Source organism: Antechinus flavipes, chromosome 3 (genome assembly GCF_016432865.1).
Source record: "Antechinus flavipes isolate AdamAnt ecotype Samford, QLD, Australia chromosome 3, AdamAnt_v2, whole genome shotgun sequence".
NCBI lineage: Eukaryota > Metazoa > Chordata > Mammalia > Dasyuromorphia > Dasyuridae > Antechinus > Antechinus flavipes.
In genome coordinates this window covers 494742270-494756284 of record NC_067400.1, presented here as the reverse complement: position 1 = coordinate 494756284, position 14015 = coordinate 494742270, and the positions used below count along the sequence as shown (strand labels likewise).

General features: G+C 33.4%; 1 protein-coding gene across 1 annotated transcript in view; it reads left to right on the top strand.

Annotated features, from left to right (window-relative positions):
• TRPC6 (transient receptor potential cation channel subfamily C member 6) overlaps positions 1–14015 on the top strand; it is a 152327-nt gene that overhangs the window by 114188 nt on the left and 24124 nt on the right. The window contains exons 8-9 of the mRNA XM_051986853.1: positions 1158–1353; positions 2809–3012. Of these exons, the coding sequence (XP_051842813.1) occupies positions 1158–1353; positions 2809–3012 (400 nt within the window). The remainder of the gene's footprint in view (positions 1–1157; positions 1354–2808; positions 3013–14015) is intronic.

Below are 14015 nucleotides of genomic sequence, written 5' to 3'. Positions count from 1 at the left end.
GGGGAGCTATAAACTTGTGGAAAGAAATTATTCTTTTATTTTCACAAATCTCTAACTAAAATTTAGTATTACTTTGTTAATTTAACAATAACTGAGAAAGGTTCATAGGCTTCACTAGATTGGTAAGTGTATTGAAGACACAAAATTAAGAATTCTTATTCTAGTATAACTTTATTGAACAGATATTATCAAAATGTTAATATTTGTGATTATGAAATAGTACCAAATTTTTTTTAAGTTAAATCTCTCCTAAGGACACTGCCAAGGAGCAATGCATTTCTGGAAAAAGATGAGATCCTGGGATTTAAAATTTGAAGAGACTTTGGAGATCATTTATGCAAAATTTAAAGCCCAGAAAGTGACTTGCCCAAGATCACTCTGCTAATAAGTTAAGGAAGCCAGGATTCAAGTGCAGATATTATAACTATTTCAACAATATGTTTTCAAGTACCCACTATGTACAAAATTATCCAATGGGTACAAAGATGAAAACATGGTTCCACAAAGCCAATGAATCTCCACTGCCTTCCTGTTTACAATACAAAATACAAAACCCTCAAACTGGCATTTAAAGCCATCCACATTATGGCTTCCACTTACTTTTCCAATCTTATTCCATATTACTCTGTGTTTTATACACTCTCTTTTTCAATTGAATTGATTATTAACATCTCATTCTGTCCCAACTTTGCATAGATGATTTCTCCATGTCTGAATTGCACTCACTCTGTAACTCTGCCAAATCAAATTTCTAAATTGTTCAAAGCACAGCTCAGGTACTGCCTCCCACAATAAGTTGTCTTTTTTTCCCCGTAATTCCCATCCCCAGTTGAGAGTGCTCTCTCTTTGACATTATTTCAAATAGAATTTATATTTATTTCTCCATGTACATGCTGTATTTCTCCAGTGGAATGTAAGCTCCTTGATGTCATAGTAGATTGCATTTGCTCAAGACCTATAATAGGGTCTGGCAATAAAAAGGACTTCAATGTTTGTTGTATAGAATTAAAGGCATGCACTCATATCATTCAACTGTTATCAATGGACAACTGTTAGTAACTGCTTGTGATAGCTTGAATGTCATTATTGTCTATATGATTTGATATCTTGAATGTCATTATTGTCTATAGTGATTTTTATTTTTACTTCTTTTTCAGAGTTGAAGAAAGCTTTAAGACATTGTTCTGGGCTATATTTGGACTCTCTGAAGTGAAATCCGTTGTCATAAACTCTAACCACAAATTCATTGAGAATACTGGTTATGTTCTTTATGGAGTCTATAATGTGACCATGGTCATTGTTTTGCTAAATATGCTCATAGCAATGATCAATAACTCATTCCAGGAAATTGAGGTAAAATCATCACTAGAAGACCCTATTTCCTTTTAATTAAACTGGTGTTTAAATATACTAATCACTTTGATTTAAAAAAAATCTTTACTGAATCATCAATCAAAAAAAGGTAAAAATAATATAATTTCTCCTTTGGGTTTATTTAATTATTTGATACTTTTGACTGATTAGAACCATGAACCCTATTTGATTAACAGCTATGCAAAATAAGAGAGTGGGGAAGGAAGAGTTAAAGAAGATAGATATGCTTTGCCTCATTTCTGTTGTTTAATTAAATTTGGTTCAACAAACATTTAATAAGCACCTATCAGCAGAGCACTGGGTTTTCTTGTGGAGAGCGATACAAAGATAAGTATGACAAATAGTTCCAGTTCTCAAGGAACTAACAATCTAGTGGGAGAAGACATTAACTCAAATTTTTATAATATAAATAAAAATAAAATATTATCAAGAGTTGCAGAATGAAGAAAAATTATGAAGGTGGCAGTTTCATTGGGTCTTAAAGAGTAATTAGTATCCCAACAGGTAGATGGTGGTTATTGCATCTCACATACAAAGGGGAGTCATGAAAGATGGGGAAATTCAGGCAATAGCAAAGAGTTCCATTTAGCAAAATTAGAGAATGTGAGAAAGGAAATAATGGGAGGCAGTGCTTCAAAGGTAGTTTGGAGGCAAATTGTAGATGGCTTTGAATGTTAAGATAATGAGTTTAGTCATTATTCAATAGGAATAATGGAGCCATTAAGGTTTTTCAGTAGTGGAATAATATGATCAGAGATGTGTATTTAGTAAAATAACGTGACAGTGCTATATTAGATATATTTGAGTAAAGGAACCAAATTTTCTGAAAAGGTTACTTCAATAGTCTATTCAGGATATGATGGATGAAAGAAATATTACAGTCAGACTGTACAGGAGTTAGCAAAAGTTTGAATATGGAGGCAAAAAAAAGGGAGGATATATTATTTAAATACTGTAACTGCCTATGATTGCATAGCTATTTTGTTACCACAAAACATTATAGTGTTTATTTTTGTACTGGAAGTCTAATTTTGGAATTCTTTAATTCTTTTAAAATGATATGTCATGATGGTAGGCCATATATTTTATGTAAGATACCATGATTAACAGGTAGAAACTAAAGGTCTTCCCTCTAACACTTAACATCTTAAAGATGACGTAGTATTTTTCCAATATTGTTCATGTGTTCCAGTAAAAAATGCTCTTTTTGTGTTTACAAAAATGAAAGGCTAAAAACTAATATGTAATCATACAAATGCTTTAGAAATATAAAATGATTTTTCTTATGTATTTTAAGAAAGCAAGAAATGACTTCTCCCATTTTGTTTATTTTGCAAGTGGTTGCAAGTGATAGTCCATATGTAAATTATTGGTAGAAGTATCTTAATGATTGTGTGAGTAAATTCCCTTGCAAAACTACATTGTGTTTTACAGGATGATGCTGATGTGGAATGGAAGTTTGCAAGGGCTAAACTTTGGTTTTCCTACTTTGAAGAGGGACGAACACTTCCTGTTCCCTTCAACCTGGTACCAAGTCCAAAGTCCCTGTTCTATCTCTTACTCAAACTTAAAAAATGGATTTCTCAGCTGTTTTGGGGTCATAAAAAAGGGTTTGAGGAAGATGCAGAGATGAACAAGGTAATTCAAACTGATTCTACTGAAGAACATTTTTATATTCTTCAAAGGCATTTAGCTTTCATTACTATTGTCCATGAAAAGAACTGTTATATGACCAACTTATTGTCTGTACTCCAAATATATGTAGTTGTTTTGTCAAGGGAAGTATACGTAAACTGAGAAAAATAGACAAAATTTTTAGTTTAAAAGAAAGAAATGGTCAAGGAGTCATAGAAAAGTAAGATGTTACATTGTATATTCATCAGGTAAAAGAGGTAACAAGATCAATTATTACTATACTGTGATAAACAGGACACTCTTTCTGTATCATTTCTATATCATGGAGGCAGTCTCTTCTACTATATAGTAAGACTCTTAGTTGATTTGCTTTTATAATAAAAGGTTTAAAAAAATGCCATAAACCCTAAGTGTGAAAGGCCTGGTTTGGCAGTAAGAAGTGTGGAAATGAGCTGAAAGCTTTCATGGTATGACAAATTTAGGTCTGGAAGGGTCATCACATTCAGCCCTTTTTCATTTTAATTTTGCAAGTGAAAGAACTCTCCTTAAGTATGCTACTGTTAGATCTTATAGCTAGTAATTGACTGAATCAAAATTCGTCCCCAGTCTTTCTACCTTTAAGTCCAATAGTCTAGCCCTGCTTTAAATGCCCATATGCTAGAAAAGTGATTTGGAGAAAGCACTTGCTCTGGAATCAGAGAATTTAAGATAAAATCCCACTTCAGTGACATTGGCAAAACAGGAAATCTTGAGAGGGGACATTGCATTATGTGTAAAGCATCTGACTTAAGAATCAGGAAAATGTGGTCTTAATTCTAGTCTCATACACTAAATAACTTTGTTCCTGGGTAAGTCATTTAATCCTTCTTAGTTTCAGTCTCCTCAGGTGTAAACAGCAACAGCAGCAGTAACAGCCACAAGTGCAACAAAAAGGTTAGACCAAATAAATTCTTTGCACATTCCAGTTCCAGAACTATGACGCCAAATACAAATCTCATGTGGCTATTAAAAGGCTAATATGTTCTTAAATTATTGTAAGGAAAGGATAGTGTTCAGATCACCATAAAAGACAACGCAAGGCTGGTTGATCTTTGATTGAAGTATTGTTGAAAATATTCCAACTACAAGTGGGTATTTAGTTAAGATGAATTCTAAGATTCCTTCCAACTCAAAGGCTAAGATTCCCTTTTTCTCCTGAAAAATAGGTTATAGAGCAAAAGAGGACAAAGTATAGCTGCAGGATCAAATTTATTTCATGATGATCAGTTCCTTTTATCAGATAAAATGGATATTAGAAAGACAATAAACATATCCTTCCTAGGACGTGATGATATTCTGTTCCTGTTTTAAGGTTAACAGAGAGAACCTCTCTTAACTATGCTGCTACCATACTTTTTAAAGGGCCTGACAATAAAAGGTGCTTAATTGTATCTTCCCGTTTCTAGGCGGTTCATCTCTTTGTAATCCCTGACAATCAAACAGACAATTTTGTTTTAGGTTGTAATTTGGTTACGTCTCTATGTGTTGAGTGAATAAAAGAGAGGTTGGCAACAGACTGTATGTAACAATCCCATCACTGCCATTTACTATGTAACTGGACAAAATATCTAACTTTATACCTCAGGTTTCTCATCTAGAAAATGTGTGTGTGTGTGTGTGTGTGTGTGTGTGTGTGTGTGTGTGTGTATACATATTACCTTACAGAAATGTTGAGAGTGGGATTTAAATGAAATTGTGATGAAAGCATGTTGAAAACTAAAAAGAGCTAGGAAATTGACCTGTGATTTCATTTATATAGGGAATTGCCAAGTGAATTCTACTAATTTTGGTTGGCACCTTCTCTGAAACTCAGTCTTAGATAGTTGCCTAGAGTGAATGAAGAGAGCTTCCACAATGGGTCCAAGGTCACATAGTATGTTGTAGGGCTTAAACCCAAGTGTTCTTAGCTTTCAAAACAGTTCTGTATTTACTTTAAGACAATAATTTTGCTAGTACAAATTATTCCAAAGTCTTACCACAGTTTTATGTTATCAAAGCTTAAGACTTTTGGGACAGCATGTATTTACTGCCTTTGAGAGTTCTCCTAGATCTATCACTTAACAAAACTTAATGAGCCAAATGGCATGAAGTTACCTGCTGTCGCCTCACATAATGGAAGCTTGCTGTTTTCTATTTCAGTTTTAGTTTCACTCTGAAAAAAAGAAAATGAATCAAGTGGTCAAGGCAATGCAAAAGGAAAAACCCAATAGAAATGTTCTAGCTTCATTATAACTTGCTGGAGAATTAGATAAAAAATCCTTTTAAAATGCATCATGAAAGCCTAGAGGTAAATTAATTTCATAATAATTGCAAATGGCCAAGAAATTGAACTCATACAAAAATTGATCTTTAAAAGATGAACGAGTTAATTCATCAAATTAGAAAGACTTTAAAAAATCATCACTTGTCAAAAACCAGGCAAGAGCCTTTTTGTTTTCAATGTGAAAACATACAAATCAGCAGACCTTCCTAATTAAAGATAATTCCTTATGATATGAAACCATTTCAGGAGGCATATTATGGGAAAGTAGTTATAAGAGAGTGAGATAAACATGTGTTGAATTGATCAGCATCCAATATTAAAATTAAAGAAATCTAGAAATTACCAGGACAACTAGGTGATACAATGAATAGATGACAGGTTAAGAGTCAAGAAGACTCATGTTCCTAAAATCACATCTGGCTTCAGATACTAGCTGTGTAACCCTGGGCAAGTCACTTAACCCTGCTTGCCTTAGTTCCCTCATCCCTAAAATAAACTAGAGAAGGAAATGGCAAATCACTTCAGTATCTTTACCAAGAAACAACAAGAAAAACGCAAATGAGGTCACAAATTAAACTGAAAATTAAAGAAATTTTCATGTGATTTGCCTTTAAAAGCAATCTTATATAGGAGAACCAATGCTGAGCTCCATGTTTAAGTTCCAACTATCACTTTTACTGGCTATGAGATCATGCACAAGTCTAAATTTCCTCATATAGAAAATGGAAATAATAGTCATTACCATTTCTGTAATGTTTAAGAGTTTGTTGTCTTCCAACAATCTTGTGAGGAAAGTTCTATTACTTTTTTACTGAGGCTTAGAGAGGCAGATGATTCCATGACTAGGATGTGTCAGAAGCAGTATTTGAGCCCAACTTTTTCTTACCTCTAGATCTAGCTCTATTTTCACTTCATTAAGCCATCTCTCCAGAATAAAATCTTGTACTACCTGCTCCACAAACATGTAGCAAGGCAAGCACTTTAAATTGCACAAAAAGCCCCATCAGAACATGTTATTATTGCCTAGCTCAAATTGTTTAGCGGTGAATAAACAAACAAAAAAGAGAGCATCTGTGAAGGTGGTTGTAATCATGAACATTAGGAACAATGTTCATCTCGGGCATCTGGACCATATACATTTTGGATGAAGCCTCTAAGACGTGGCCAGCATTCTGCTTCTACATTGTCCAGCTCTCATTGCCAGACCCAGTTAGCCCCCAGCTGCTGCTTCCAGTCTAGCCCCTTGGCAAGCAAAGTATGCAGCCAGTTCTATAGCTGAGTTCTTTAGCATTCAGTCACACATTGCAGGGCTTGTGATGACCTTGTGCCCTGGTTCCTGGACTCTTCTCTTGTTATTTATGAAAACAAACCTGGGTCTTCCTTTTATTCTCCTTTCTTTCCTTTTTTTCTTCTCATCACCATGCTCAAGTTCTTTCTTTGGTTCTCTCACTTGTATGTAGTCCAGTTATTCTTGGAGGTTTTGGTCATAAATCTGGCATCAATTTCCTTGGCTTGGTCATTTCATCTTGGCCTTTCTGGTTAGCTTTAATAGACATAGGCTTGCCAAACAGAGCTAAGAACATGGCACAGAACCAAAGGACACAGTGGTTAGTCCTGGTCCTGACAGCAGTAAGATCTGATTTCAAATCTGGCCTCAGAAATTTACTAGTTGGGTAACTCTGAAGAAGTCAATTAACCTTTATTTGCTTGATTTGTTTCATCAATTTAAATTATTATGCTCAAAATGAGATTTATTGTAGTAAGGATCAAATATATCATAAAGGACTTAGCATAGTGTCTGGAATATAATGTTTTCTTTTCCTTCCTTCCTTTTTATCTTGAGGTTATTATGGCTTAATTCTGCTACTTTTCTGCTACACTTGGCTAATGCTATTCTGTCCTAATGTTTTGCCCTGAAGGGTTAGTCTAATTTCTAGGTCTTAGCTGTCTCCATTCTGACTTAGTTTTGATAGAAATATTCAGGTTGCTTAGAGTCTATTGGCAGCATATTGCTAACATTTATATTTTCAGCTAATTTAATGAAGAATCTAAGAACAGATGTGTACTTGAGACCTAATTTAGAATTTAACCAAGGCCTGGTTGAGGTAACAGTTGAGTGAAGTTTGAGATGACACCTCCTGAAATAATAGCATTCAGGATTCTGAAGACAAGACATTGTCGCAATATAAAGGAAAAATAGTGTCCCTAAATTTTTATAAGAAAGATATAGAGGTGTTTGAAAATTAAAAATAAAATAAAATGAATTATTTAAGCTATACAACTGAAAAAAATAATGGGGCAAATTCATCCCCAGTCATTAATTCAATAAACATTTGTTGTGGGTTATATATGTGCAAGATGTGATAAATGAATCATGAATCATTAGTTATATGCTTAAAGACTAGGCTGAAATAATTTTTTCCAAACAATTGACTAAACTTTGTCAGTGGGAAAGCAGTAATGGGATGTGATTTCTTGGACCAAACTACCAACTACAGACTCTACTACCTAAGATACCGATTAGAACACTTACATACTTAATTCACTCGAAGTTTCTTAATCATGAAAGATTTAGAGAACCGGAAAAAAAAACCCAACATCTCTCAAGATAGAAACCAAAAACATTATAATACAGAGAGTACAGCATTTTTTACATGGTTCATGAAATTAAAGTTGTTTAACATGTCTTAGTTCCTTAGAAGAGAGAATTTCAGAATGACAAGTGTTCAGTGATTTGATAAATAAACCTGATCTCTCTATTTTAATTCTAAGCTTTAAAGTTACTTCCATTTCTTTTATATTCCCTGAGAATTTTACAAAATTTTAGATAAAGAACATGGGCAAAACAGATGCTTATTATTTGGACAAATGAACGAGAGCATATAAATGAAGGAGGTAAAGAGTTAATTGGGAGTATTCTGGAAAGATGCAGATTAGGTTGGTAAATTTCAAGCTCTTCAGATTTCCCCCACAAATAGAACACATTTGTGCTTCAGGGCAAACAGACTAATGAAAAATCAAGATGATTTGGGGCAGAACAAAGGGTCTTCCAGGTAATACCCAACAAAATCTGAAGAAAGATCCTAGGCCCCAATTAACCTGTATGAAGTACAAACACCTCTGGGATAGCTCCACAGAAACACCAAGTGGGGAGCTCTGAGGCAAGTTGGGTGTGTCTGGAGTCTCAGCAAGAACCACAGAGTTTTTGGCCTCCCAAACTATTTGTAGAGTCCAGGTCTGAGGCCAAGACGACTGAGGTGAATATCAGCTGTTTGGGAATGCTAGGCCCAGCTGCAGAAACACAGCTCTGGACAAGAAGGAACCAGTATCTGATAAGTATAAAAGCAACAGAGCAAGGACCTGCTGGCAGTGGGCACTTTGCAAGAGGGTGGAGCTCTTGATGTGGCGTTCCTGGTCAGAGTGGAGAGCTGAAGGGAAGCTAGAGACATCATTCCCCCCCACCCCACAATCAGAGGGGCTTACACTGACACCTCTTCGTTTTTTAAAAAATGAAATGGCTAAGAAGAAAGAACCACACCATAGAAATCTACTACGGAAACAGGAAGAGTAGGGTTCATCTTTAGAGGAAGAATCAGAAGGAAAAAAAAGCTTCTACTCCAAAGAGTAATGTGAAATGGCTCCCTGTTCAGAGAGAATTTATAGAACTCGAAGAAGAATTTTAAAAAATCAAATGAGAAACACTGAGGAAAAACTTAAAATAGATAAATAAAAACCATCTAAGAAAAACAAGAAGATTATGAAAAAAAAGTAATCAATTACAAAAGGTGATAGAGTCTCAAAGATGAAAACAATTTAAAATTGGGTAAGGGGTAAGGCAAAAGCTATGAAAGACCAAGAAATAACAAAACAGATTATAAGGAATGAGAAAGCAGAGCAGAATGTGAAACATTTTTTAAGAAAAATGACACATCTTGAGAACAGATCAAGAAGAAAAAAAGATAAGAATAATAAAAATGCCTGAAAGTTTTGACCAAAAAGAGAACCTTGACAAAATAATGCAGGAAATAATCTAAGAAAATTAACCTGGAGTGATAGAACATGAGGGGAAAGTAGAAATAGAAAAAAATCACCACTTGCTACTTCAATTAGATACTTTGTGAAAAACGTGCAGGAATATTATTGCCAAATTTTTGAAACCCCCAGATCAAAGAAAAAAATTTGTAAGAAACAAACAAAAAAAAGCAATTTTATGCTGGATTTACAATTATAGCAATACAAGAGTTATCCATAGCTACAATAAAAGACCACAGGTCCTGAAATTATATTTACCAACAATCAAAAGAACTAGGTGTGCAACCAAAAATATGACATACAGGAAAAATATTTATAATGTTGAACAAGGAAAAATGGACATTCAATGAACTTGCAGATTTTCAGGACTTTCTATTAAAGCAAACCTGAACTTAATAGAAAATTTAACGTATAAGAATTAATATCAAAGAATAATTTCAAGGAATTCAACATGGACAAATGGTTTATGGTTTTTTTAAACTTGGGAAATGTACTCTATATGTTTAAAATTCATATTAACAATAGGGTAGTTCAAAACAAAGATTGGCAGAATTAAGGTAAAAATAGTAATTATGCAAATAAGGTTCAGAAGAAGAATAGACACAAAGACATTACCGGGGGAGGAGGGCTGATAGTTCTGAATTCCTATGGGCAACACTACATAGATCCCTGATTTAGTACCTTTCAAAATCTATAAAGAAATAAGGCAGGGAGGATAGGTAGAAGGGAAGCAAAGGGTGGGGAAAGAAAATATAAGAAGGCTCTCTGGATGCGGGGGAGGTTAAGTAAAACAAGACAAGTGAAGAAGAATTAAAGCAAAGTCAACATGGATAGGAAAGATATATATGTGGGGGGTACATGTGTGTATATGTGCATGTGTGTATTTATAGATGTACATATGTATATGTAAATACATTTTCCTTTAATTTTTCTTAACTATAGCTTGCTTGGGGGAGGGGAACTTTCTTGATCTGGTAATTTGTTATATATTTTAAATCCTCCCTGATGTTCAGTTGGCATGTGACAATGTTCTCTTTGGTTTCGTTTTGTTTTGCATTCCTTTTCTGTTTTTTTATTGTTTATTTTTTTAAATAAATATTTTAAAATAGAACACACACACACACACACACACACATACACACACACACACACACACACACTCCCAATCAAAAAAGAGTTAAGTGGAGGATAGTCTCCAAATGGCCTCCATTTTGATTAAAAATAGAAAGATTAGTAGTAGGAACCTAGAAATAAAGATTTAAGGTAGCTATATGTCAATAAAGAATTGAACAGGCTATTGAAAGAGTGAGTATATGAGCTCAATCCCTGAAAACTTTTTTTAAAAGTATATTCAGCTTCATTCAAGGATGGATATGAGTCTCTTCTGCAGCAGTATTGCTTAATAGGAATTAGATTAAGCCTTTTTAGAGGGATAAGACAGATGTGCTTTTGAGGCTTGAATTCCTTTAATCTTAAAAGTTAATAAATATAGAAGATATTTCAAAAAGTTTTGGATATTATGAGCAATTTATAGAAAGAGAGGGAAGAAAGGAAATTATGGGAAGGCAACATACAAACTCTGAACATCTGTGAATAAATGTCCAGTAAAATCCTAGCTAGACTTTTTATTAATGAGCTGGAAGAACAAATATAGCCATGCAAAACTGGATAGTGTTAACAATATCAGTGAAAAGGAGAAAAATAATCTAATCAACTCTAAATGGATTAGATTGGAATATAGAAATGCAATCAGAAAATTAAGGAATGAGACAAATTAACATACAATTAAGGTATCTGGGGGAAAAGTTAATTTAAAATAAATCAATTAGTGCATGGAAGAAATCTAAATTTCATTCTTCCAGATGAAAGTTAAAAATGCAAAAAAAATTTCTTCAAAGAACAGATTATGTTGGACATTGAATGAGTTGTGAAAATAATAATTAAATGACCATTTTTCTCCTCAGTAATAACACATTTGGAATAATCTCCTTTGTGAAAAACAGATAGGCTTCTTCATGCAAGGAAAAAATATACTGATAAATGAAGTTAATTAATTGAAAAATTAAAATTAAAAATGTAAATACTCTATTAATGGCTATTCAAAAAAACCCCATAACATTCTTTACAACATTAAACTTGTGATGTTTATTGGGTAAATTTGCCCCATATTACACACAGTAATAATATCTAGTATTTACATAATCTTTTACAAATATTATCGAATTTTATTCTTACAACAATTCTGGGAGGTGAATGCTATTATTTCCCCTATTTTATTAGGAAATGCAAAAGATTAGATTAGGATTAGAAAAATGCAAGAAACAGAATTTAATTGACTTGCCCACATACACAGATATAATGAATAAATGTCTGAGGCAGAATTTGAACTAAGGTTTTATCAAATACAAGTACAGCATCCTATCCCCTATATCACCTGGATGTTATCTAAAATAGAAACCAGAACCCATACAAATTTATTTTCTCATGGTCAAAGTAAATGAAGAAGAATTAAAGCATGATCATAGAACTTCAGAGTAGAAAAGAGATCCAGAAATTATCTATTCTGATGCATTATTGGATAAGAATCAATTCTATAAGAATATACCAAAATAGTCATCTAGTTCCCTTAAAGACATACAGTACTAAGTTATATAATGTTACTACCTACTGCAGCAGAAAAATCAACTGCCTCTATAGTCTTTCCATTGATATCACCATCTTGTCACAAAGGTATCCTGAGTGATTTTCAAAAGTTTCAGCTGAAATATGGATATACTATTTTCATAGCATTAACATGAGCAAGTAACTATCAAGAAAGAAAATGGGGTTATTTGCATGGCTTATTCTTGATCAAGCCATTTTAGTTTTTAATGATTAGCATTTACTTTTAAAGTATATACCAACAATTCCTATAATCATATATTCTAGATTTTTGCCAGGAATTCAAGTCTAACTCATTTGGCCAATACTTCAAATAGTCAACTCTATTCTCTTTTAAAACAATCATTATGACATTGACAATTCCTAATTCTTCCGGATTGCTTCCTTTTTTTTTTTTTTTTTTTCTGAGAGATCATTAAAAGACACTCATTAATCCCATCAGGCAATTTTTCTAATAGTCTGGGATTATATGTAAGTAATTGATTTCTTACTTATCCTGAGATTCAGTCTCTTGCTGACCCATTTTTTTGGATATTTTTCCATTCAATTATTTTCTTTAGAGGGAAATAAAAAACACAAGGAAATAAGCCATCAGTAGCTTTGCTTTCTGTGGATCATTCTTTTTATGTCATCAAGCAGTGGTCCTACATTGTCTTCAATCTTCCTTTTCTCCTCTAATTTTAACTTTAAAAAAACCAACAAAACACCCAGATTTTTTCTTTTGCTTATTTATCAGCAATCATTCTGACTGGCAAAATATAATTAGACTGTTCCCTCTTTGATAATAATCTTTTAAAAATAATAGCTCTTTATTTTCAAAACACTTGCAAAGATAGTATTCAACATTCACCCTTGCAAAACCTTGTGTTCCAAAGTTTTCTCCCTCCTTCCTTCTACCCCTTTACCATAATAGAAGTAATCCAATCTATGTTAAACGTGTACAATTTTTCTATACATATTTCCACATTTATCATGTGCTAGGCTATGACAATCAAAGGGCTCATATGCTTTGAGCTCCCAAGATGGCTGCAACAACCATGATGCACAAGAAAAATCACATCAAAAAGGAAAAAAATGAGAAAGAAAAAAAAATCAAACAACAAAAATGGTGAAAAAACTGTTGTGTTGCACATTCAGTTTCCACAGTTCTCTCTCTGGATGACTTTTTCCATCACAAAACCATTCATTGGAAGTAGCCTGCATCACTTCATTGTTGAAAAGAGCCACATCCAGCAGAACTGATCATCACATGATCTTGTTGATCTGTATGATGTTCTCTTGATTTTATGCACTTCACATAACATCTCATGTAAGTTTCTCCTTTCTTTAATGAGCCTGCTGATCATTTCTTGAAAAATAATAAGATTCCATAACATCATTCAGCCATTCCCTAACTGATGGGCATCCATTTGTTTTTCAGTTTCTTATCACTACAAAAATAGCAGCTACAAACATTTTTGCAAATGCAGGTGCTTTTTCCTTTTTTTTTTTTTTTTTTTTTTTTTTTTTTTTTTTACAATCTCTTTGGGATACAGACACAGTGGAGTCACTGATGGATCAAAGGGTATGCATATTTTATAGCCCTTTGGGCACAGTACCCAGAGTAATTGCTCTTCAGAATGGTTGGATCTGTTCACAGTTCCATCAGCAATGTATTAGTGTTTCAGTTTTCTCACATCCCCTTCAACATTCACCATTATCTTTTCCTGTCATCTTAGTCAACCTGAAAGGTGTGTAGTAATACCTCAGAGTTGTCTTAATTTGCATTTCTCTAATTAAAAGTGATTTTAGAGCATTTTTTCATATGACAAGAAATGGTTGTAATTTATTCCTCTGAAAATTGTCTGTCTATCTCATTTTACCACTTGCCAATTGGAGAATGGCTTATATTCTTATAGATTAGAATAATTTCTCTCTATGTATTAGAAATAAGGTCTTTATCAGAACCCTTGGATATAAAATTTTTTTCAGTTTTCTGCTTCCTTTTTAATCTTGGCTGCATTGGTTTTGT